The 22,398-nt window shown below is 48.7% G+C and overlaps 1 protein-coding gene and 1 long non-coding RNA gene across 5 annotated transcripts; one reads left to right on the top strand and one right to left on the bottom strand.

Moving 5' to 3' along the window:
- Positions 1-5,779: 5,779 nt before the first annotated feature.
- Positions 5,780-21,693, bottom strand: LOC310921954 (sodium/glucose cotransporter 2-like). Of its 4 annotated transcripts, XM_083882216.1 has the most exons (15): positions 21,590-21,693; positions 20,149-20,220; positions 19,402-19,506; positions 18,682-18,741; positions 18,055-18,159; positions 17,202-17,307; positions 16,375-16,455; positions 15,508-15,707; positions 14,343-14,478; positions 12,689-12,796; positions 11,603-11,753; positions 9,307-9,475; positions 8,610-8,825; positions 7,289-7,388; positions 5,780-6,067 (listed from the first exon to the last, which is right to left on the bottom strand). In XM_083882216.1, the coding sequence occupies exons 1-15, from the start codon at positions 21,668-21,670 to the stop codon at positions 5,793-5,795; spliced, it is 1,965 nt and encodes a 654-aa protein (XP_083738342.1). In that variant the 5' UTR covers positions 21,671-21,693; the 3' UTR covers positions 5,780-5,792. The 4 variants fall into 4 exon arrangements, with proteins under 4 accessions (XP_083738342.1, XP_083738344.1, XP_083738343.1 ...); XM_083882218.1 differs by lacking the exon at positions 9,307-9,475; XM_083882217.1 differs by lacking the exon at positions 19,402-19,506.
- LOC310921955 lies at positions 9,436-10,084 on the top strand. The gene is made up of 3 exons (XR_014592247.1): positions 9,436-9,523; positions 9,670-9,763; positions 9,981-10,084. It is a non-coding gene; the product is annotated as an uncharacterized lncRNA (long non-coding RNA).
- Positions 21,694-22,398: the final 705 nt, after the last annotated feature.

Here is a 22,398-nt window from a genome sequence, read left to right as displayed (position 1 = left end):
GGGATTTTTTGGGTGACTTTTGGGCTGATTTTGGATCAATTTTGGGTCAATTCCAGGTGATTTTGGGCTGATTTTTGGGCCGATTTGGGGCTGATTTTTGGGGTGATTTTGGGCCAATTTTTGGTCAATTCCAGGTGATTTTTGGGGTGATTTTGGTCAGATTTTTGTGCTGATTTTTGGGTGATTTTGGGGTAATTTTTTTCTGATTTTTTGGCCGAATTTGTGCTGATTTTTGGGTCAATTCCAGGTGATTTTGGGGTGATTTTTGGGCTGATTTTTGGGCTGATTTTGGGTCAATTCCAGGTGATTTTTTTGGGCCAATTTTTGGTCAATTCCAGGTGATTTTGTGCTGATTTTTGTGCTGATTTTTGGGGTGATTTTGGATCAATTTTGGGTCAATTCCAGGTGATTTTTGGGCCAATTTTGGGCCATTTTAAGGGGAATTTTTGGGCCGATTTTGGGTCAATTCCAGGTGATTTTTGGGGTGATTTTGGTCCAATTTTTGGCTGATTTTTGGGTATTTTGTGCTAATTTTTTTCGATTTTTTGACCGATTTTTGTGCTGATTTTTGAGTGATTTTGGTCAGATTTTTGTGCCGATTTTGGTGCAGATTTTTGTTTATTTTCCACCCACCTTGGGGGGCTCCCAGCGCTGCCCCGGGCCCAGCACCTGCAGCTCCGTGTGGGGGGGGAGGGACCCCAAAAACTCCTCGTTTTCCACCAACGTCCCGTCCTGGGCCACGGCCAGGGACACCGGGGGGGACACGCCCAGCACAGAGCAGGCCTGGAAATGGGAGAAAAATCAGATTTTGGGGGGAAAAAATGAGATTTTGGGACTTTTTGGGGAAAAAATGGGATTTTTAGGGAAAAAATTAGATTTTTGGGACATTTTTTGGGGAAAAAATGGGGTTTTTGGGAGGAAAAAATGGGATTTTGGGGGGAGAAAAATGGGATTTTGGGGGGATTTGGGAGGAAAAAAATGGGATTTTAGGGGATTTTTTAAGGAAAAACAGGGATTTTGGGACATTTGGGAGGATTTTAGGGAGATTTGGGAGGATTTGGGGGGAAAAATGGGATTTTTTAGGGAAAATGGGGATTTAGGGGGGATTTGGGGGCAAAAAACAGGATTTTGGGGGATTTTTTTGGGGAAAAATGGGGAAGTTTGGGGGGATTTGGGGGGAAAAAAGGGGATTTTCAGGGGATTTTAGGGGGGATTTTGGGAAGAAAAAATGAAATTTTGTTGGGATTCGGGGGGGGGGTGGGAAAAAAATGGGATTTTTTGGGGAAAAATGGGATTTTAGGGGGAAAAAATGGGGTTTTTTGGGGAAAATGGGATTTTTGGGGCATTTTGGGGGGGATTTGGGAGGAAAAAATGGGATTTTTTGGGGGATTTTTTTGGGAAAAATGGGGATTTGGGGGATTTGGGAGAAAAATGGGATTTTAGGGGAGAAATGGAGATTTTGGGGGATTTGGAAAGAGTTTCGGGGGAAAAAATGGGATTTTGGGGGAATTTTGGGGGATTTTTTGGGGAAAATAATGGGGATTTAGGGAGGATTTTGGGGGGATTTGAGGGGGGGAATGAGATTGGGGAGATTTAGGAAAGATTTGGGAGGAAAAAATGGGATTTTTGGGAAAAACAATGGGATTTTTGGGGTAAAAAATGGGGATTTGGGGACATTTTTGGGGAAAAATGGGATTTAGGGGGAAAAAAATGGGATTTTAGGAGAGTTTGGGAGGATTTTGGGGGCATAAATGGGATTTTGGGAGGATTTGGAGGGAAAAAATGGGGATTTTGGGGAGAATTTTGGGGGATTTGGGGCCCTGGGGGTCCCGTCCTCGGCCACGGCCAGGGACACTGCAGGCCTGGAAATGGGAGAAAAAATGAGATTTTGGGGAAAAAATGGAATTTTGGGGAATTTTTTTAGGAAAAACAGGGATTTTGGGACATTTTTTGGGGAAAAAATGGGATTTTAGGGGGAAAAATGGGGGTTTGGGGGAAAACAATGGGATTTTTGGGGCAGTTTGGGGAGGTTTGGGGGGATTTTTGGAGGGATTTTGGGGGAAAAAATGGGATTTTTGGGACATTTTTTGGAGAAAAAATGGGATTCTGGGGGTAAAAAAATGGGGATTTTGGGGAGAAAAAATGGGATTTTGGGGGGGAAAATGGGATTTTTGGAAGGATTTTGGGGAGATTTTGGAGAGAAAATGAGATTTTTGGGGGATTTTGGGGGGATTTGGGAGGGAAAAATGAAATTTTGAGGGAAGAAATGGGGATTTTGGGGGGAAAAATGGGATTTTTGGAGAAGGAAAAATGGGATTTTGGGGGGGAAATGGGATTTTTTTGGGGAAAAATGGGAATTTTTTGGGGGGGAAATGAGGTTTTGGGGGATTTTTTTTTTGGGAAAAAATGAAATTTTGGGGGAGTTTAGGGGGGAAATGGGATTTGTGGAGGAAAATGGGGATTTTGGGGGGAAAAAATGAAATTTTGGGGGATTTGGGGGGATTTTTTGAGGGAAAACTGGGATTTTGGGGGGGAATTAATGAGGGTTAATTAGCCCTAATTAATGGGCGTTAATTGGGCCATCAATTGGGATTGATTAGTGGATAATCAGGATTAACTAATTAACGCTAATAATTTGTCATTAATGGGCCATTAATTATGATTAATTGGGAGTTCTTGAAGGTTAATTAGCGCTAATAATTTGTCATTAATGGGCTATTAATTGGTATTAATGGGGGCTAATGAGGGTTAATTAGCTCTAATTAACGGGTGTTAATTGGGATCGATTGGGGGTTAATCAGGGCTAATTAATCGGGGTAAATTAGCGCTAATAATTTGGCATTAATGGCCTATTAATTAGGATTATTAGGAGGCTAATGAGGATTAATTAACGCTAATTAAGGGGCGCTAATTGGGCCACCAATTGGGATCAATTGGGGACCAATCAGGGTTAATTAATCAGGATAAATTAGCGCTAATAATTTATCATTAATTGCTATTAATTGCTATTAATCGGGGCTAATTAGTATTAATTAGGGGGTGTTAATTAACCTGCTCCCGCAGCTCGTCCAGAGACGCCGCCAGGACCCCCCGGGGCCGCCCCTCCCCCCCCCGGGGCCGCCCCTCCCCCCCCCGGGGCCGCCCCTCCCCCCCCCGGGGCCGCCCCTCCCCCCCCCGGGGCCGCCCCTCCCCCCCCCCGGGGCGGAGCCAGAAGGGCCGGGCGGGGCTGGGGGAGGGGCCGGGGGTGGGGGAGGGGCCCCAAAATCGGCGGGAAATGGACCTGGGGGGGAGGGGAGAGAGAGAGACAAGAATTAGAGAAAAATAAACACAAATTTACACAAAAATAATTCAAAAATTTGTTTGAAATTATCCCAAAATTATCCCAAAATTCACCTGAAAATTATCCCAAATTTCACCCCAAAATAGTCCCAAAAATGACCCCAAAATTGACTCGAAATTCATCCCAAAATAGTCCCAAAATAATCGAAAATTCACCCCAAAATTACCCCAAAATTATCCCGAAATTCGCCCGAAATAAACCCAAAATAAACCCGAAATTCACCCAAAAAAACCCCAAAATTCACCCGAAATTCACCCAAAAATAATCCCAAAATTCACCCCAAAATTTACCCCAAAATAACCCAAAATTCACCCAAAAATTACCCTGAAATAAGCGAAAAAAATCCCAAAATTCACCCCAAATAATCCCAAAATAACTGAAAATTCACCCAAAATTCACTCCAAAATAACCCCAAAATAATCCCAAAATTCGCCCGAAATAAAACCAAAAATTACCCCAAAATTCACCCAAAAATAAACCCAAAATAACCAAAAATTCACCCAAAATTGTCCCAAAATTCCGCCCAAAAATCCCTAAAAAATCACCCAAATTTGTCCCAAAAATTCCCTCAAAATTCTTCCCAAAATTCACAAAAAATTCCCCAAAAAAATCCAAAAAAAATCCCCAAAAATTCTCCCAAAATTCCCTCGAATTTTACCCCAAAAATTCCCTTAAATTCCCTCAAAATTCTTCCCAAAATTGTCCCAAAATTCCCTCAAAATTCCCTCAAAATTCCTCCAAAATTGTCCCAAAATTTCCTCAAAAATTCTCTCAAATTTCTTCCCAAAATTCCCAAAAAATTCCCCAAAAAATTCCAAAAAAAATCCCCAAAAATTCCCTCAAAATTCCCTGAAAATTCTTCCCAAAATTCTCCCAAAATTTTCCCAAAAATTCCCTCAAAATTCCCTCAAACTTCCCCCAAAATTCCCTTAAAATTCCCAAAAAAATCCCTTTAAATTCCCCCAAATCCCCCAAATTTCCCCCAAAATCTCCCAAAATTCCCCCAAAATCCCCCAAATTTCCCCCAAAATCCCCCAAATTTCCCCCAAACCCCCAAATTTCCCTCAAAAATTCAAAAAAACCCCAAAAAATCCCATTTTTTCCCAATTTTTCCCCTTTTTTTCCCCTTTTTTCCCCCCCGGTACCGCAGGGTCTCCATCACTTCCGGGGGCGGGGCAAAGGCCGAAGTCCAGCGGTGACGTCATCGGCAAGGGGCGGGGCTAAATCTGGACACGCCCCCTCCCCGGTTTTGGCGGGAAAATTGGAGATTTGGCGGGAAAATTGGAAATTTGGCGGGAAAATTGGGGTTTTGGTGGGAAAATTTTGGGATTTTTGGGGATTTGGGGTTAAAAAAGGGAATTTTGAGGTGAAAATTGGGGATTTTGGGGTGAAAAATTGGGAAATTTGGGGTAAAAAATGGGAATTTGGGGTGAAAATTTGGGAATTTGGGGTTAAAAAATGGGAATTTGGGGAATTTTATACAAAGGGAATTTGGGGTAAAAAATGGGAGATTTGAGATAAAAATTGGGAAATTTTGGGGTAAAAATTTGGGATTTTGGGGATTAAAAAAACGTGGAGAATTTGGAGCCCTAAAAATTCGGAATTTGAGGTGGAAAATTGGGAATTTTGGGGGTAAAAATTGGGAATTTGGAGCCCAAAATTGGGAATTTTTGGGGATGAAAAATGGAAATTCAGAAGCCGAAAAATTGGGAATTTGGGGGTTAAAAATTTGGGAATTTGGGATCAAAACTTGGGGATTTGGAGCCCTAAAAATTGGGAATTTTGGGGTGAAAAAAATGGAGAATTTGGAGCCCTAAAAATTGGGAATTTTGGGAGGAAAATTGAGAATTTGGGGCTGAAAAGTTTGGGGGATTTGGGGTGGAAAATTAGGATTTTGAGGTTAAAAAAATGGAGAATTTGGGGCCCTAAAAAATAGGAATTTGGGAGATTAAAAAATTGGGATTTTGGGTAAAAAAAATTGGGAATTTGGGAGGTGAAAAAGGGGGAATTTGGGGTCAAAACTTGCGGATTTGGAGCCCTAAAAATTGGGAATTTTGGGATGAAAATTGAGAATTTGGGGCTGAAAATTTTTGGGGATTTGGGGCGGAAAATTTGGGGCAGAAAATTGGGAAATTGGGGCTGAAAATTTTGGGAATTTGGGTAAAAAATGGTGAATTTGGGGTTAAAAATTGCGAATTTCAACCCGAAAATTGGGAATTTCAACCCAAAAAATTGTGAATTTGGGGTGAAAAATTGGGAATTTGGGGTGGAAAATTCGGATTTTGAGGTTAAAAAAATGGAGAATTTGGCGCCTTAAAAAACAGAAATTTGGGATAAAAATTGGGAATTTGGGGCAGAAATTTTTTTTTTAATAATTTCGAACATTTTAAGAACAAACTCGAGACGTTTTTGGTGGTTTTGAGGCGATTTTTGGGTTTATTTTGGGGGAATTTCAGGCAAAATACCCCCAGAGAAAAGAGGCCACGCCCATCAGGACCAGGGCGTTGATGTCGACGACGCGGCTCCATTTGGGGGGCGGGGCTTCCAATGAGGCCACGCCCCCTGCTGAGGCCACGCCCCCTTCACGGGAAACGACGTTTTGATTGGCTGAGCCACCTCCTGAGGCCACGCCCCCTTCATTGGCTGCTCTCCTCTGATTGGCTGATCCATCTCCTGAGGCCACGCCCACTTCCGGTCCAGGCTCCGCCCCTGGCGCCGCTTCAACGTCTGAGGGAAAAAAAAAAAAAAAAAAAAAAAAAAAAAAAAAAAAAAAAAAAAAATTGGGATTTTTTTTTTATTTTTTTTTTTTAGTTTAAATTCTCGGAAATCGCCAAATTTTGGGGTCTGAAAGGAGGTAAAATTTGGGGTTTTTAAATTTATGTGGAGTTTTGGAAAAATTCGTGGGTTTTGTTGTTTGAAAATTTGAAATTTTTGATCTGAAAATTTGCGGATTTGGAGGTGAAAATTCCCGAATTTTGGATATAAAAAGGTCAAAATTTGGGATCAGAAAATTCGTGAATTTGGGGCTGAAAATTCCAAAATTTTGGATCTGAAAATTTTCAAATTTGGGTCTGAAAATTCCCAAATTTTGAATCTGAAAATTCCCCAATTTGGATCCGAAAAATCCCAAATTCGGATCCAAAATTCCCAAATTTTTGGTCTAAAAATTCCTGAATTTGGGATCAGAAAATTCCCAAATTTTGGATTTGAAAATTTTCAAATTTTGGATCCGAAAAATCCCAAATTTGGATCCAAAAATTTCGACTTTGGAGTCAAAAATTCTCAAATTTTGGATCCAAAAATTCTCAAATTTTTGGTCTAAAAATCCCTAAATTTGGATCCAAAAAACCCCCCAAATTTTGGATTCAAAAAATCCCAAATTTGGATTCAAAAAATCCCAAATTTGGAACTGAAAATCCCCAAATTTGGATCAAAAAAATCCCAAATTTGGACCCAAATCCCCCAAAATCCGAATTTTTTGTCCCAAAACCCCCCAAAAAATCCCAAATTTCGATCCCAGACCTCCCAAAATCCCAAATTTCAACCCAATTTCGAAAATAAATCCCAAATTTTGGCCTCCAATATCCTAAAAAATCCCAAATTTGGATCCAAATTCCCCCCAAAAATCCCAAATTTTGACCCAATTTCCAAAAAAAATCCCAAATTTGGCTCCAAATACCCCAAAAATCCCAAATTTGGATCCAAATTGCCCAAAAAAAATCCCAAATTTTGACCCAATTCCCCAAAAATCCCAAATTTCAACCCAATTTCCACAAAAAATCCCAAATTTTGTCCCCAAAACCCCAAAAAATCCCAATTTTTGACCCAATTTCCAAAAAAAATCCCAATTTTTTTCTCCCAAAATCCCAATTTTTGTCCCAATATCCCAAAAAATCCCATTTTTTTCTCCCAAAACCCCCAAAATTTGTATTTTTTTCCCCGTCTCACCCCCGAGCTGGAGCTCCAAATTTTGTGTTTTCCCTTCGGGCGTGTCCAGGTCGATTCGGGGCTCGCGGCTGTTCCGGAGGCTGAAAACCAACCTGTGCAGCTGGGACACGAAATACACCAAAATCGACACGAAATTCGGAAAAAACGACACGAAATTTGGAAAAATCGACCCGAAATTTGGTAAAAATGACCCGAAATTTGGTAAAAACGACACAAAATTCACAAAAATCGACCCAAAATTTCCCAAAACGGCCCAAAATTCGCAAATTTGACGCAAAATTTGGCAAAAATGACGCAAAATTTGGAAAATTGGCACAAAATTCACCAAAATCGACACCAAATTCGGCAAAAACGACACGAAATTTGGGAAAATAGACCCAAAATTCACAAAAAATGACCCAAAATTCATAGAAATGACCCAAAATAAAGAAAAAAATCCCAAAAAAAAAAAAAATTAGAAAAAAATCCCTAAAAAATTCGAAAAATTTTGAAAAAAAAACTAAAAAAATCCCCAGAAAATTCCTTAAAAATTCCTTTTAAAATCCCAAAAAAATTCCCAAAAAATAATAAAAGAAATCCCTAAAAATTTTGAAAAAAATCAGAAAAAAAATCAGAAAAAAATAGAAAAAAATCTGAAAATAAATCGAAAAAAAACCCCCAAAAAATCCCCAAAAAAATCCCTAAAATTTCCCAAAAAATTCCCTAAAAATTCTTTTAAAAATTGTAAAAAATCCTGAAAAAATTCGAAAAAAATCGAAAAAAATCCCAAAAAATTCCCAAAAAAATTGAAAAAAATTCCTAAATTTTTTTTTTTTGAAAATCTGAAAAAAAACCTCCAAAAAATCCCTAAAAAAATCCAGAAAAATCGAAAAAAAAAATCAGAAAAAAATCGAAAAAAACCCGAAAAGAAATCGAAAAAAATCCCAAAAAAATCCCAAAAAATTCTCAAAAAAATCTCCCAAAATAAAGGAAAAAATCCCTAAAAATTCGCCAAAAAATCGCAAAAAAAACCCCTAAAAAATGCTCAAAAATCGAAAAAAAATAGGAAAAAATTCAGAAAAAAATCGGAAAAAATTCGGAAAAAATTCAGAAAAAAATCGGAAAAAAATTCGGGAAAAAATTGAAAAAAAATCCCTAAAAAATCCTAAAAAAATTCCCTAAAAAATCCCGAAAAAATTCGAAAAAAATTTGAAAAAAATCCCGAAAAAATTCCCAAAAAATCCCTAATAAATTCCAAAAAAATTCGAAAAAAATTGGAAAAAATTCCCAAGAAAATCCCAAAAAATTCCCAAAAAATCCCAAATAATTTCCAAATACTCACATGAACTTTAGGAATCGGTGGATAACACCAGGACACGACCAGGACGATCCCACAGGTGAGCAAAAACAGGATGACGGCGAAATGCAGGTAATGAATTCCGCACACCAGGGCGGGGCAGCCCCCGGGGGTCCCGCACGACCCCGACCCCAAAAGGATTTCGGGGACCAACCGGGCCAGGCCCAGCCCCAGCCCCCCCAGGAGACCCCAGAACGCGCCCTGGGGGGAGAAAAAATAGAAATTTGGGGAAAAATTGGGATTTTTGAGGTGAAATTTGTGGGGGTTGGGGGCATCTAGAGGCAAAAATTGGGAGGTGCCCAGGTGTGCCCCAAACCCCCTTTAAACCCCCTCAGGTGTCCCCAGGTGTGTCCCCAGGTGTGTCCCCAGGTGTGTCCCCAGGTGTCCCCAGGTGTGTCCCCAGGTGTGTCCCAGGTGTGTCCCCAGGTGTGTCCCAGGTGTGTCCCAGGTGTGTCCCGGGTGTGTCCCCAGGTGTCCCCAGGTGTGTCCCAGGTGTGTCCCCAGGTGTGTCCCCAGGTGTCCCCAGGTGTCCCCAGGTGTGTCCCCAGGTGTGTCCCAGGTGTCCCAGGTGTGTCCCAGGTGTCCCCAGGTGTGTCCCCAGGTGTGTCCCAGGTGTGTCCCAGGTGTGTCCCAGGTGTCCCAGGTGTCCCCAGGTGTCCCAGGCCCCCCAGGTGAGACTCACGGGCTCGTTGACGCGCGGCACGAACACGGCCAGGAAGAAGACGGCGGCCACGGGCGGGGCCAGGTACGAGGCCAGGGCCTGCATGTAATCGAAGAGCTGCCCCCCCCGCGCCGCCTCCACCACCGGCAGCCAGGCCAGGCTCAGCCCCACCATGGCCACCACCCACAGCCTGCAGGGGACAGGTGAGGTCACCTCAGGACAGGTGAGCTCACCTGAGGTCACCCAAAAAAATTCAGGGTCGTTCAGAGGTTGGGAACCCGAAATTTGGGTGTTTCGAGGTCACCTGGAGCCCAAATTTAGGGATTTTTGGACACTTGAGAATCTCAAATTTGGGGTCCTTGAGGTCACCTGAGGACAGGTGAGGTCACCCAAAAAAAATTCGGGGTCGTTCAGAGGTTGGGAACCCGAAATTTGGGTGTTTCGAGGTCACCTGGAGCCCAAATTTGGGGTTCTTGAGGTCACTTGGAGGCTCAGAATGACCCAAATTGGGGTCACCTGGACACCTGAGCTCACCTGGGCTCACCTGGGATCACCTGAGGACAGGTGAGGTCACCCCCAAAAAATTTGGGCTTGTTTGAGTAACTGGGAGCCAAAATTTGGGTCCTTTGAGGTCACCTGGAGCCCAAATTTGGGTGTTTTAGACACTTGAAAATCTCAAATTTGGATTCCTTGAGGTCACCTGGACACCTGAGCTCACCTGGGATCACCTGGGGTCACACCAAAAAAATTTGGGACCTCCCAGAGCTCCAGAACCCAAAATTTGGGGCTTTCAAAGTCACCTGGAGCCCAAAATTTGGGTTCTGGGACACCTGGGGCAGCCCCAGGCCGGGCTCAGCCCCACCATGGCCACCACCCACAGCCTGCAGGGGACAGGTGGGGACAGGTGAGCTCACCTGAGGACAGGTGAGGTCACCCAAAAAAAATTCGGGGTCGTTCAGAGGTCGGGAACCCAAAATTTGGGACTTTCAAAGACACCTGAGACCCCAAATTTGGGGGTTTTGGACACTTGAGAACCTCAAATTTGGTGTTTCTAGGGTCACCTGGACACCTGAGCTCACCTGAGGACAGGTGAGGTCACCCAAAAAAAAATCGGAGTTGTTTGGAGGTCGGGAACCCAAAATTTGGGACTTTCAAAGACACCTGGAGTCCAAATTTGGGGTTCTTGAGGTCACTTGGAGGCTCAGAATGACCCAAATTGGGGTCACCTGGACACCTGAGCTCACCTGAGCTCACCTGAGCTCACCTGAGGTCACCCCAAAAAAATTTGGAGGTCGGGAACCCAAAATTTAGGACTTTCAAAGACACCTGGAACCCAAAATTTGGGTCCTTTGAGGTCACCTGGATTCCAAAATTTGGGTTCTTCAAGGTCACAATGAACCCGAATTTGGGGTTTTTGGGGACACCTGAGCTCACCTGAGGACAGGTGAGGTCACCCCAAAAAAATTCGGGGTTGTTTGAGTAACTGGGAGCCGAAATTTGGGTGTTTCAAGGTCACCTGGAACCCAAAATTTGGGTCTTTCAAAGTAACCTGGAGCCCAAAATTGGGTTTCTTGAGGTCACCTGGACACCTGAGCTCACCTGAGATCACCTGGGGTGACCTGGGGTCACCTGGGGTCACCACAGGTGGGACAGGTGAGTCCTGGGTCCCTTCAAAGACCCAAATTGTGTCCCCAGGTGTGTCCCCAGGTGTGTCCCCAGGTGTCCCCAGGTGTGTCCCAGGTGTGTCCCCAGGTGTGTCCCCAGGTGTGTCCCAGGTGTGTCTCCAGGTGTGCCCAGGTGTGTCCCAGGTGTGTCCCCAGGTGTGTCCCCAGGTGTCCCCAGGTGTGTCCCCAGGTGTGTCCCAGGTGTGTCTCCAGGTGTGCCCAGGTGTGTCCCAGGTGTGTCCCAGGTGTGTCCCCAGGTGTGTCCCAGGTGTGTCCCCAGGTGTGTCCCCAGGTGTGTCCCCAGGTGTGTCCCAGGTGTGTCCCCAGGTGTGTCCCAGGTGTGTCCCAGGTGTGTCCCAGGTCTGTCCCCAGGTGTGTCCCCAGGTCTGTCCCCAGGTGTGTCCCAGGTGTCCCCAGGTGTGTCCCCAGGTGTGTCCCCAGGTGTGTCCCAGGTGTGTCCCAGGTGTGTCCCCAGGTGTGTCCCAGGTGTGTCCCAGGTGTCCCCAGGTGTCCCCAGGTGTCCCCAGGTCTGTCCCCAGGTGTGTCCCAGGTGTCCCCAGGTGTCCCCAGGTGTGTCCCCAGGTGTGTCCCAGGTGTGTCCCAGGTGTCCCCAGGTGTCCCCAGGTGTCCCCAGGTGTCCCCAGGTGTGTCACCTCCCCGCCATCAGCAGGTGTCGTGGCCCCGCCCGCGGCCGCAGTTTCCGATAAACGTCCAGGGTGAAAAGCGCCCCCGAGCTGGAGAAGATCGAGGCCAGCGACGACATCAGGGCGGCCAGGACCACGGCCAGCATCAGCCCCCGCAGCCCTGAGCAATTATTAGCCTCATTAATAATTAATTAATAATATTAGCCGCGAAAAAACGTCGAAAATCGGCGAAAAAACGGCGAAAATCGGTGAAAAAATTGAGTTATTAGGGCTAATAATGGAGTTATTAGTCACTAATTAGCGTTATTAGCCGCAAAGATAATATTAGGGATTAATTAGGAGTTATTAGTCAATAATTGATAATTATTAGTGGTGAAAAAATGGTGAAAATCAGTGAAAAAATGGAGTTATTAGGCCCAATAATGGAGTTATTAGCACCAATAATTGGGTTATTAGCCACTAATTAGCGTTATTAGCCCACAAAATGAAATTATTAGTTAATTATTAGTTCTAATAATGCACTGAGCCAGTATTAGCTCTGATAATTGGCTTTATTAGCCCAAATAATAGGATTAATTGATTATTATAAGCCCTAATAATGCGTTATTAGCCCCCAAATTATCCCCTAATAGCTCTTAAATTATTGCTAATAATTCTCTAATACATCATTAATAATCACCAATAATCGCTAATAACTTCCTAATTACAGCTAATAATGCCCTAATAACCCATAAATAACCATTAATAATCACTAATAATCGCTAATAATGCCCTAATTATGGCTAAAAATGCTCTAAAAGATCACTAATAATTATTAATAATAGCTAATAACACCCTAATTACAGCCAATAATGCTCTAGTAACTCTATAATAACCATTATTAATCACTAATAACCACTAATAATCGATTATATCTCCTAATAATTCCTTAATAATGGCTAATAAATCTCTAATAAATCACTTATAATCACTAATAGCCGCTAATAATCCCCTAATAATCACTAATAATCACTAATAATGCCCTAATTATGACTAATAATCATCTAATAATTCATTAATAATGGCTAATAATGGCTAATAACGGCTAATAATTACCGTGGGGCAGCAGGCCGAGCACCAGGCGAGGATAGGCCACGTTGGAACAGCCCAGGGGGGATCCACAGGCCCGGGAACAGCCCTGGGGGTCGGCACAGCCCACCACGTCTGCGGGACCAGTACGGACCAGTATGGACCAGTATAGACCAGTATAGACCAGTATGGACCAGTATGGACCAGTATGGACCAGTATGGACCAGTATGGACCAGTATAAACCAGTATGGACTAGTATAGACCAGTATAAACCAGTATGGACCAGTATGGACCAGTATGGACCAGTATGGACCAGTATAACCAGTATGGACCAGTATGGACCAGTATAACCAGTATGGACCAGTATAGACCAGTATGGACCAGTATAGACCAGTATGGACCAGTATAGACCAGTATAGACCAGTATGGACCAGTATAGACCAGTATAGACCAGTATGGACCAGTATGGACCAGTACGGACCAGTATAGGCCAGTATGGACCAGTATGGACCAGTATAGACCAGTATGGACCAGTATAGACCAGTATAGACCAGTATAGACCAGTATGGACCAGTATGGACCAGTATAAACCAGTATGGACCAGTATAGACCAGTATAGACCAGTACGGACCAGTACGGACCAGTATGGACCAGTATAGACCAGTATAGACCAGTATAGACCAGTATGGACCAGTATGGACCAGTATGGACCAGTATAGACCAGTATGGACCAGTATGGACCAGTATGGACCAGTACGGACCAGTATGGACCAGTATAGACCAGTATAGACCAGTATAGACCAGTATGGACCAGTATGGACCAGTATGGACCAGTATAGACCAGTATGGACCAGTATAGACCAGTATGGACCAGTGTGGACCAGTATGGACCAGTATGGACCAGTATAGACCAGTATAGACCAGTATGGACCAGTATGGACCAATGGCTGGCCAGAATGGGGCACCATTTTGGGTGGCCATCTTGGAAACTCCACTGGGATCAGCCATTTTGGGCGGCCATTTTAGGTGGCCATTTCGGGCAGCCATTTTGGGCAGCCATTTTAGGTGGCCATTTTGGCCACTCTGCTCCATTTTTGGCAGCCATTTTGGGCGGCCATCTTAGGAACTTCACTCGGGGCGGCCATTTTTGGCAGCCATTTTGTGTGGCCATTTTGGCCACTCTGCTCCATTTTTGGCAGCCATTTTGGAAACTCTTTTGGGAGCAGCCATTTTCGGTGGCCATTTTTGGCAGCCGTTTTGGGCAGCCATCTTAGAAACTCGGCTGGGGGCAGCCATTTTGGGTGGCCATTTCGGGTGACCATTTTGGGCAGCCATTTTGGAAACTACACTGGTGGCAGCCATGTTGGGCCGCCATTTTGGGTGGCCATTTTGGGCAGCCATCTTGGCAACTCTACTGGAGGCAGCTGTTTTGGATGGCCATTTTAGAAACTCTACTGGGGACAGCCATTTTGGGTGGCCATTTTGGAAACTCCACTGGGATCAGCCATTTTTGGCAGCCATTTTGGGCGGCCATTTTGGAAACTCCACTGGGATCAGCCATTTTTGGCAGCCATTTTGGGCGGCCATTTTGACCAAATCCCTTAAACTCAATATAAACCAATCTAAACTCAACACAAACCAGTCTAAACCAGTCTAAACCAGTAAAAGGCGGGGTCTGACCCGGGAAGAGGACGCGGGCGGCCATGCCGGGCAGCACCATCAGGAACATGGGCAGCACCTTGAGGTACCCGCAGAGGACGCAGCCGGCGCGGACGTGGGTGAGGGAGCGGCCGGCCAGACAGCGCTGGACAATCACCTGTGGGCGGGGGGGACAGACCAGTATGGACCAGTATAGACCAGTATGGACCAGTATAGACCAGTATGGACCAGTATAGACCAGTATGGACCAGTATAGACCAGTATGGACCAGTATGGACCAGTATGGACCAGTATGGACCAGTGCAGATTGGTGGTCCCATTCCCTCTGAGTTCATTCCCAGTCCCCTCCCACTCCCTCCCAAAACCCCCAGTCCCTCCCACTTTATCCCAGTCCCTCCCATTCCTTTTCACTCCCTCCCACTCCCATCCCAGTTTATCCCAGTCCATCCCAGTCCCTCCCGGTATAACCCAATCCCCTCCCAGTTCATCCCAGTCCCCCCCAGTCCCCTCCCAATTCCCTCTCAGCCCCTCCCAGTCTGTCCCAGTTTATCCCACTCCCATCCCACTCCACCCCAACCCTCTCCCACTCCCTTCCATTCCCTCCCAGTTTATCCCAGTCCCTCCCAGCCCCTCCCAGTATAACCCAGTCCTCTCCCAGTCCATCCCAGTCCATCCCACTCCCTTTCACTCCCCCGTACTCCCCTCCCAGTCCCTCCCAGTTTATCCCACTCCCCCCCACTCCCCCCCAGTCCCTCCCAGTCCCTCCCAGTCCCATCCCAGTCCCTCCCAGTGCACCCCAATCCTCTCCCAGTCCATCCCAGTTTATCCCAGTCTCTCCCAACGCCCTCCCAGTCCATCCCAGTCCCTCCCAGTCCATCCCAGTCCCCTCCCAGTCCCTCCCAGCCCTTCCCAGTCCATCCCAGTATAAACCAATCCCTCCCCAGTCCCTCCCACTCCCTTCCACTCCATTCCACTCCCCTCCCCCTCCCTCCCAGTCCCCTCCCAGTTCATCCCAGTCCCATCCCACTCTACCCCAATCCTCTCCCACTCCCTTCCATTCCCTCCCACTCCTTCCCAGTTTATCCCAGTCCCTCCCAATCCCATCCCAGTTACCTCAATCCCCTCCCACTCCTCTCCCACTCCCCCCCCCAGTCCCCCCAGTCCCCCCAGTCCCCCCAGTGCCCACCTGGTCGGTGCACCAGTACCAGGCCGAGATGATCCCCAGCCCCAGCACGAGGCCGGGCCAGGGCAGGTCCCCGGTGCTCGGGTGCCGCAGCAGGTGGAAGGCGTCGGGCCGGGGCCGCCCGCAGGGCCCCGAGGCGTTGGGGGGCAGGGCCAGGGGGTAACGCTCCAGCAGGCCCTGGTAGCCCCCCACGGCGCCCAGGGCTGCGGGAAACCAGTGTGGACCAGTATGAACCAGTAGGACCCAGTATGGACCAGTATAAACCAGTATGGACCAGTATGGAGCAATATGAATCCATAAAAACCAGTATGAACCAGTATGGACCAGTATAAACCAGTAAGGCACCACAAAGTCACCTCCCAGTCCCTCCCAGTCCCCTCCCAGTTTATCCCAATCCCCTCCCAGTCCCTCCCAGTTTATCCCAGTCCCCTCCCAGTCCCTCCCAGTCCCTCCCAGTCCCCTCCCAGTCCCCTCCCAGTTTATCCCAATCCCCTCCCAGTCCCTCCCAGTTTATCCCAATCCCCTCCCAGTCCCTCCCAGTCCCCTCCCAGTTTATCCCAGTTTATCCCAGTCCCTCCCAGTCCCCTCCCAGTCCCTCCCAGTTTATCCCAATCCCCTCCCAGTCCCTCCCAGTCCCCTCCCAGTTTATCCCAATCCCCTCCCAGTCCCTCCCAGTTTATCCCAGTCCCCTCCCAGTCCCCTCCCAGTCCCTCCCAGTCCCTCCCAGTCCCCTCCCAGTTTATCCCAATCCCCTCCCAGTCCCTCCCAGTTTATCCCAATCCCCTCCCAGTCCCTCCCAGTTTATCCCAGTCCCCTCCCAGTCCCTCCCAGTCCCTCCCAGTTTGTCCCAGTTTATCCCAGTTTACCCACCGTATCCGGCCAGCACCGAGGCTCCCACGATGATGATCAGGGTCTGCACCAGGTCAGCGAACATCAGCGCCGTCAGCCCCCCTGGCCACGCCCACCGGGTTAGGCCACGCCCACAACGGGGTCAGACACACAGGCCACGCCCACACCCAGTTAAGCCACGCCCACACCCATTTAGGCCACGCCCACAAACAACCCAGACCCAGTTAGGCCACGCCTACTCCACTAGACCACACCCATTTAGGCCACGCCCACAACTGTCCAGACTCAGACCACGCCCACCCCCATTAGACCACACCCAAAGCAGTCCACACCCATTTAGGCCACGCCCACAACAGCCCAGACCCACTTAGACCACGCCCACAACGCCACAGACCCAATCAGGACACTCCCACCACACCAAAGCCACGCCCAGGGCACTTTAGGCCACGCCCACCCCTTAAGCCACGCCCACATAAGTCCAGATATGGTGAGGCCACACCCACAACACAAAAGCCACGCCCACACCCGTATAGGCCACGCCCACTTCGGCCCAACCCCATTTAAGCCACGCCCATCTATCCTCCAAACACCCCCAGTCCCTCCCAGTATAAACCAGTATAAACCAGTATAAACTAGTATAAAAAAACCACCTTCAACACCAATTATCTCCCATTTTTAACCCTTTAATCCCCTCCCAGTCCTCTCCCAGTATAAACCAGTTCCTCCCAGTTCCCTCCCAGTATAAACCAGTTCCTCCCAATCCCTCCCAGTCCATCCCAGTCCCTCCCAGTTTATCCCAGCCCCCTCCCAGTATAACCCAGTATAACCCAGTGTAACCCAGTATAAACCAGTGACGGTGTAGAGGGCGGTGACCCCCAGCAGAGCCCCCACGGAGGGGTACAGGTCCCAGCCCAGCGCCTCGCGGATGAACAGCGCCCCCGAGTACATGTCCACCTGCGGGGACACTGGTTTGTACTGGGAGCGACTGGGAGGGGACTGGGGGGCACTGGGAGGGACTGGGATAAACTGGGAGGGACTGGGAGGGACTGGGAGGGGACTGGGATGGACTGGGAGGGACTGGGAGGGACTGGGATGGACTGGGAGGGACTGGGAGGGACTGGGAGGGGACTGGGAGGGACTGGGAGGGACTGGGAGGGACTGGGAGGGGACTGGGATGGACTGGGAGGGACTGGGAGGGACTGGGATGGACTGGGAGGGACTGGGAGGGACTGGGATAAACTGGGAGGGGATTGGGTTATACTGGGAGGGACTGGGATGGACTGGGATGAATTGGGAGGGGATACTGGTCTATACTGGGAGGGGATTGTGGAATTTGGGGGTTCATGCCCACCCCCTCCCAGTCCCTCCCAGTATAAACCAGTCCATCCCAGTCCCCTCCAATTCCCTCCCAGTATGTCCCAATCCCTCCCAGTCCCCTCCCAATCCCTCCCAGTATAAACCAGTCCCTCCCAGTATAAACCAGTCCCTCCCAGTCCCTCCCAGTCCCTCCCCAGTCCCTCCCAGTCCCCTCCCAGTCCCTCCAATCCCCTCCCAGTCCCTCCCAGTCCCCTCACAATCCCCTCCCAGTGCCCACCATTCCCCTCCCAGTTCCCTCCCAGTCCCTCCCAGTCCCTCCAATCCCCTCCCAGTCCCTCCCAGTCTGTCCCAGTCCCCCCCAGTCCCTCCCAGTCCCCCCAGTACCGAGATCTTGGTGCTGATGTAGAGCCCCAGGGACAGCAGCGCCAGGTAGAGCCGGATCCGCTTCCCCCCGAAGCGCCGGCCCAGGTACTCGGGCATGGTGGACACCTGGACACGCCCACTTAGGCCACGCCCACAAACATCCAGAGCCCGCCCAAGCCAATTAAACCAGTATGAACTGGTTTAAAGTAGTGTAAGCCAGTATAACCCAGTATAACCCAGTATAAATCAGTATAAACCAGTATAACCCAGTGTAAATCAGTATAAACCAGTATAACCCAGTCTAAACCAGTCCCCTCCCAGTATATCCCAGTATATCCCATTATAAACCAATCTAAACCAGTCTAAACCAGTATAACCCAGTCTAAACCAGTATGAACCAGTTTAACCCAGTCTAAACCAGTATAACCCAGTACTAACCAGTCTGTCTCAATATAATCCAGTATAATTCAGTCTAAACCAGTCTAAACTAGTTTATCCCAGTATAACCCAATCCCCTCCCAGTCCCTCCCAGTTTATCCCAGTCCCTCCCAGTATAAACCAGTCCCCTCCCAGTCCCTCCCAGTCCCTCCCAGTCCCTCCCAGTATACCCCAGTATACCCCAGTATCCCCCAGTGCTCCCAGTCTCACCCCGGCTCTCATGTAAATGGGGACGAAGATCCAGCCCAGCAACAGCACGATGAACATGCCCTGGGGAGAGGGGCGGGGCCATGTCACCATGGGAGGCGTGGCCACAGCCTGAGGGGCGGGGCCATGTCACCATGGGGGCGGGGCTACAGACAGAGGGGCGGGGCCATGTCACCATGGGGGCGGGGCTACAGACAGAGGGGCGGGGCCATGTCACCATGGGGGCGGGGCTACAGACAGAGGGGCGGGGCCATGTCACCATGGGGGCGGGGCCATGTCACCAGAGGGGCGTGGCCACAGTAATAGGGGCGTGGCCACAGCCTGAGGGGCGGGGCTACAGTGACAGGGGCGTGGCTACAGCCTTAGGGGCGGGGCTACAGCGATAGGGGCAGGGCTACAACCAGAGGGGCGGGGCTAGAGCCAGAGGGGCGGGGCTAGAGCCATAGGGGCGGGGCTACAGTCAGAGGGGCGGAGCCAGGGGGCAATGGGAGGTGTTATCGCGACAGGGCCAGCAGGGGGCGCTGTTATATCACAATAAGACCACCAGGAGTGCCATTTGAGGGCCTCAATATCGCGACAGAACCAACTTGGGGGCGCAATATCGCGACAGGACCACCAGGTGGCGCCTCTACGCGGCGTCAAAACCCCCAGGAGGCGCCGTCCCATGATATATCGCGACATAACATTACATATTGTGACATATCGCGATATATCGCGACTCACGCTCCACTCGAAGCCGCCCACGGCGATGCCGCCGGCCGCGCCCGTCCCCGCCAGCCCCACAAAGTGTCCCGAGCCGATGTTGCTGGCGAAGAGCGACGCCCCCACCTGGAGGGGAAGGAGGGAAAAGGGGCGGGGCCAGGGACAGGGGACCCCAAAGTGACCCCTGGGTGACCCCAAAGGTGACCCCAAAGGTGACCCGGAAGTGACCCCCAGGTGACCTTTGAGTGACTCCCCCAGGTGACCCCCCCAAGGTGGTTCCAGGTGACCCCAAGTGACCCAAATGTGACCCTAAAAGTGATCATGTGACCCCAAAGTGACCCCCCAGGTGACCTCAGGTGAGTCCAGGTGAGACAGGTGACCCCCAAATGTGATCATGTGACCTAACAATGACCCTGAGGTGACCTCAGGTGACCTTGGTGTGACCTCAGGTGACCAAAAATGACCCCCAAGTGACCCCCAAGTGACCCCCAAGTGACCCTAAATATGACCCTCTGGTGACCCCAAAGGTGATAACGTGACTCCCAGGTGACCCCCCCCTCCCCAGGTGTGACAGGTGACCCCCAGATGACCCCAAAGTGACCCCCAGGTGACCCCTGACTTGAAACCCAATATAACCCAGTATAGCCCAGTATAACCAGTATAAACCAGTATAACCCAGTATAAACCAGTATAACCCAGTATAACCCAGTATAACCAGTACAAACCAGTACAAACCAGTATAACCCAGTATAAACCAGTATCACTCACCGGGGCCCAGCTCATGCTCCGCCCGGCCAGGAAATACCCGGAGAGACTCCGCCCACTGCGCCTGCGCAGGGTCTGCACCAGTATGGACCAGTATGGACCAGTATAGACCAGTATAGACCAGTATGGACCAGTATAGACCAGTATGGACCAGTATGGACCAGTATAGACCAGTATGGACCAGTATGGACCAGTATAGACCAGTATAGACCAGTATGGACCAGTATGGACCAGTATGGACCAGTATAGACCAGTATGGACCAGTATGGACCAGTATGGACCAGTATAAACCATTTTAAACCATTTAAAACCAATTTAAACCAGTATAAACCAGTTTAAACCAGTTTAAACCGGTCTGCCCCCCCCCCGCGGTGCATTGTGGGTAATGATTAACCCCTCCCCCCCCTCGGGGTCACAAAAGCAACCCCCCGGGGGGGGGGGAGGGGAGAATTTGGGAGGGAAATTTGGGGGATTTTTGGGAATTTTGGGGATTTTGGGGGATTTTTTTTTTGATTTTTTGGGAATTTTGGGGAATTTTGGGGGGAATTTTTTGGGGATTTTTTTGGGATTTTGGGGGGATTTTTGGGGGGATTTTTTTTGAAAATTTGGAGCAAATTTTGGGGGATTTTTTGGGAAATTTTTTTGGGGAATTTTTGGGATTTTTGGGGCCAATATTTGGGGGGAATTTTGGGGATTTGGGGGATGGAAAATTTGGGGGTTTTGAGGGAAATTTCAGGAGGAATTTTGATGATTTTGGGTGAATTAGGCTTTTTTGGGGTGAATTTTGAGATTTTTGAGGTGAATTTTGGGATTTTTTTGGTAATTTTGGGATTTTGGGTGAATTTTCAGGATTTTGGTGGTTTGGGGCTGAATATTTTTGATTTTTGGGGTGATTTTTCAGGATTTTTGGGGTGAAATTTGGGTATTTTGGGTTTTTTGGGGGTGGATTTTCAGGATCTGAGATTTTTGGGATGAATTTTGGGGGTTTGGGGGGTGATTTTTTGGGATTTTTGGGGTAAATTTTTTGGATTTTGGGTTTTTTTTGGGGGTGAATTTTCAGGATTTGAGATTTTTGGGGTTAAATTTTCAGGATTTTGGGGTGTTTTGTGGTGATTTTTTTTGGATTTTGGAGTGAAGTTTCAGGATTTTGATTTTTTTAGGGAGAAATTTCAGGATTTTTACGGTAAATTTTCAGGATTTCGGGGTTTTTTTGGGGTACATTTTCAGGATTTTGGGGTTTTTTTGGGTGAATTTTGAGGATTTTGGGTTTTCAGGGGTGGATTTTGAGGATTTTGGGGTGAATTTTGGGGATTTTAGGGTAAATTTTCAGGATTTTGGGTTTTTTTGGGGTAAATTTTCAGGATTTTGGGGTTTTTTTGGGGTAAATTTTCAGGATTTTGCTGATTTTGGGGTGGATTTTGGGGGTTTTGGGGTCGGTCCTTACCCAGAGCCCCACGGCCATGACGATGAGGAAATACCCCCCGATCACCCCCAGGTCCCAGGGGTCCGCGCCCGGCGCCGCCATCCCCTCCCCCACCCCGATCTGCCCCTCCCCCACCCTTGGGCCAGACTTAAATACACCCCCAGGGCCCCTCCCCCACCCACAGCCCCTCCCCCACCCCACAGCCCCTCCCCCACCTCTCAAAGTCCTCATTGAGCCCCTCCCCCAACCATTAAAGCCCCTCCCCCACCCCCAAAGCCCCTCCCCCACCTCTCACTGCCCCTCCCCCACCCCAGAATGGGCTTAAATAGAGCCCCAAAGCCCCTCCCCCACCCTAGAAACCCCTCCCCCACCTCTCAAAGTCCTTTCCAGGCCCCTCCCCCACCCCAGAGCTCATTCATAAAGCCCCTCCCCCACTCTTTCAGGCCCCTCCCCCACCCCAAAGCCCCTCCCCCACCTCTCAAAGTCCTTTTCAAGCCCCTCCCCCACCCTCAAATCCCACCTCAAGGCCCCTCCCCCACCCCAGAGCCCCTCCCCCACCTCTCAAAGTCCTTTCCAGGCCCCTCCCCCACCCCATTAAACCCCAGGGCCGGGACTGGGGGTGGGGGAGGGGCGGCCCCTCCCCCCCCCCTTTGGGTCCATCGGGGTCGCTCCGGGGATGGGGGAGGGGCCGGGGATGGACTTTGAGAGGTGGGGGAGGGGCAGGAGGGGGCTGGTGGGTGGGGGAGGGGGTTTATGGTGGGGTCATAAATTGAGGCATTTTCGGTAATTTCGGGCCATTTTTGGGTCATTTTGGGCCATTTTGGCTCATT

This window comes from Zosterops lateralis, assembly GCF_965231275.1.
Source record: "Zosterops lateralis genome assembly, chromosome: 39".
NCBI classification, from domain to species: domain Eukaryota; kingdom Metazoa; phylum Chordata; class Aves; order Passeriformes; family Zosteropidae; genus Zosterops; species Zosterops lateralis.
The sequence above is the reverse complement of the archived record's forward strand: the minus strand, read 5'-3'. Positions and strand labels throughout refer to the sequence as shown.

Excerpts from the sequence above, each read along its gene's own strand:
- LOC310921954 (XM_083882216.1), bottom strand. The coding sequence starts at position 21,670 with ATGGCGGCGCCGGGCGCGGACCCCTGGGACCTGGGGGTGATCGGGGGG. Across the intron at positions 16,456-17,201 it reads CGCCCTCTACACCGTCACTG|GGGGGCTGACGGCGCTGATG; the intron begins GTTTATACTGGG and ends GGGCGTGGCCAG. Across the intron at positions 8,826-9,306 it reads TGCCGCGCGTCAACGAGCCC|GGCGCGTTCTGGGGTCTCCT; the intron begins GTGAGTCTCACC and ends TTCTCCCCCCAG.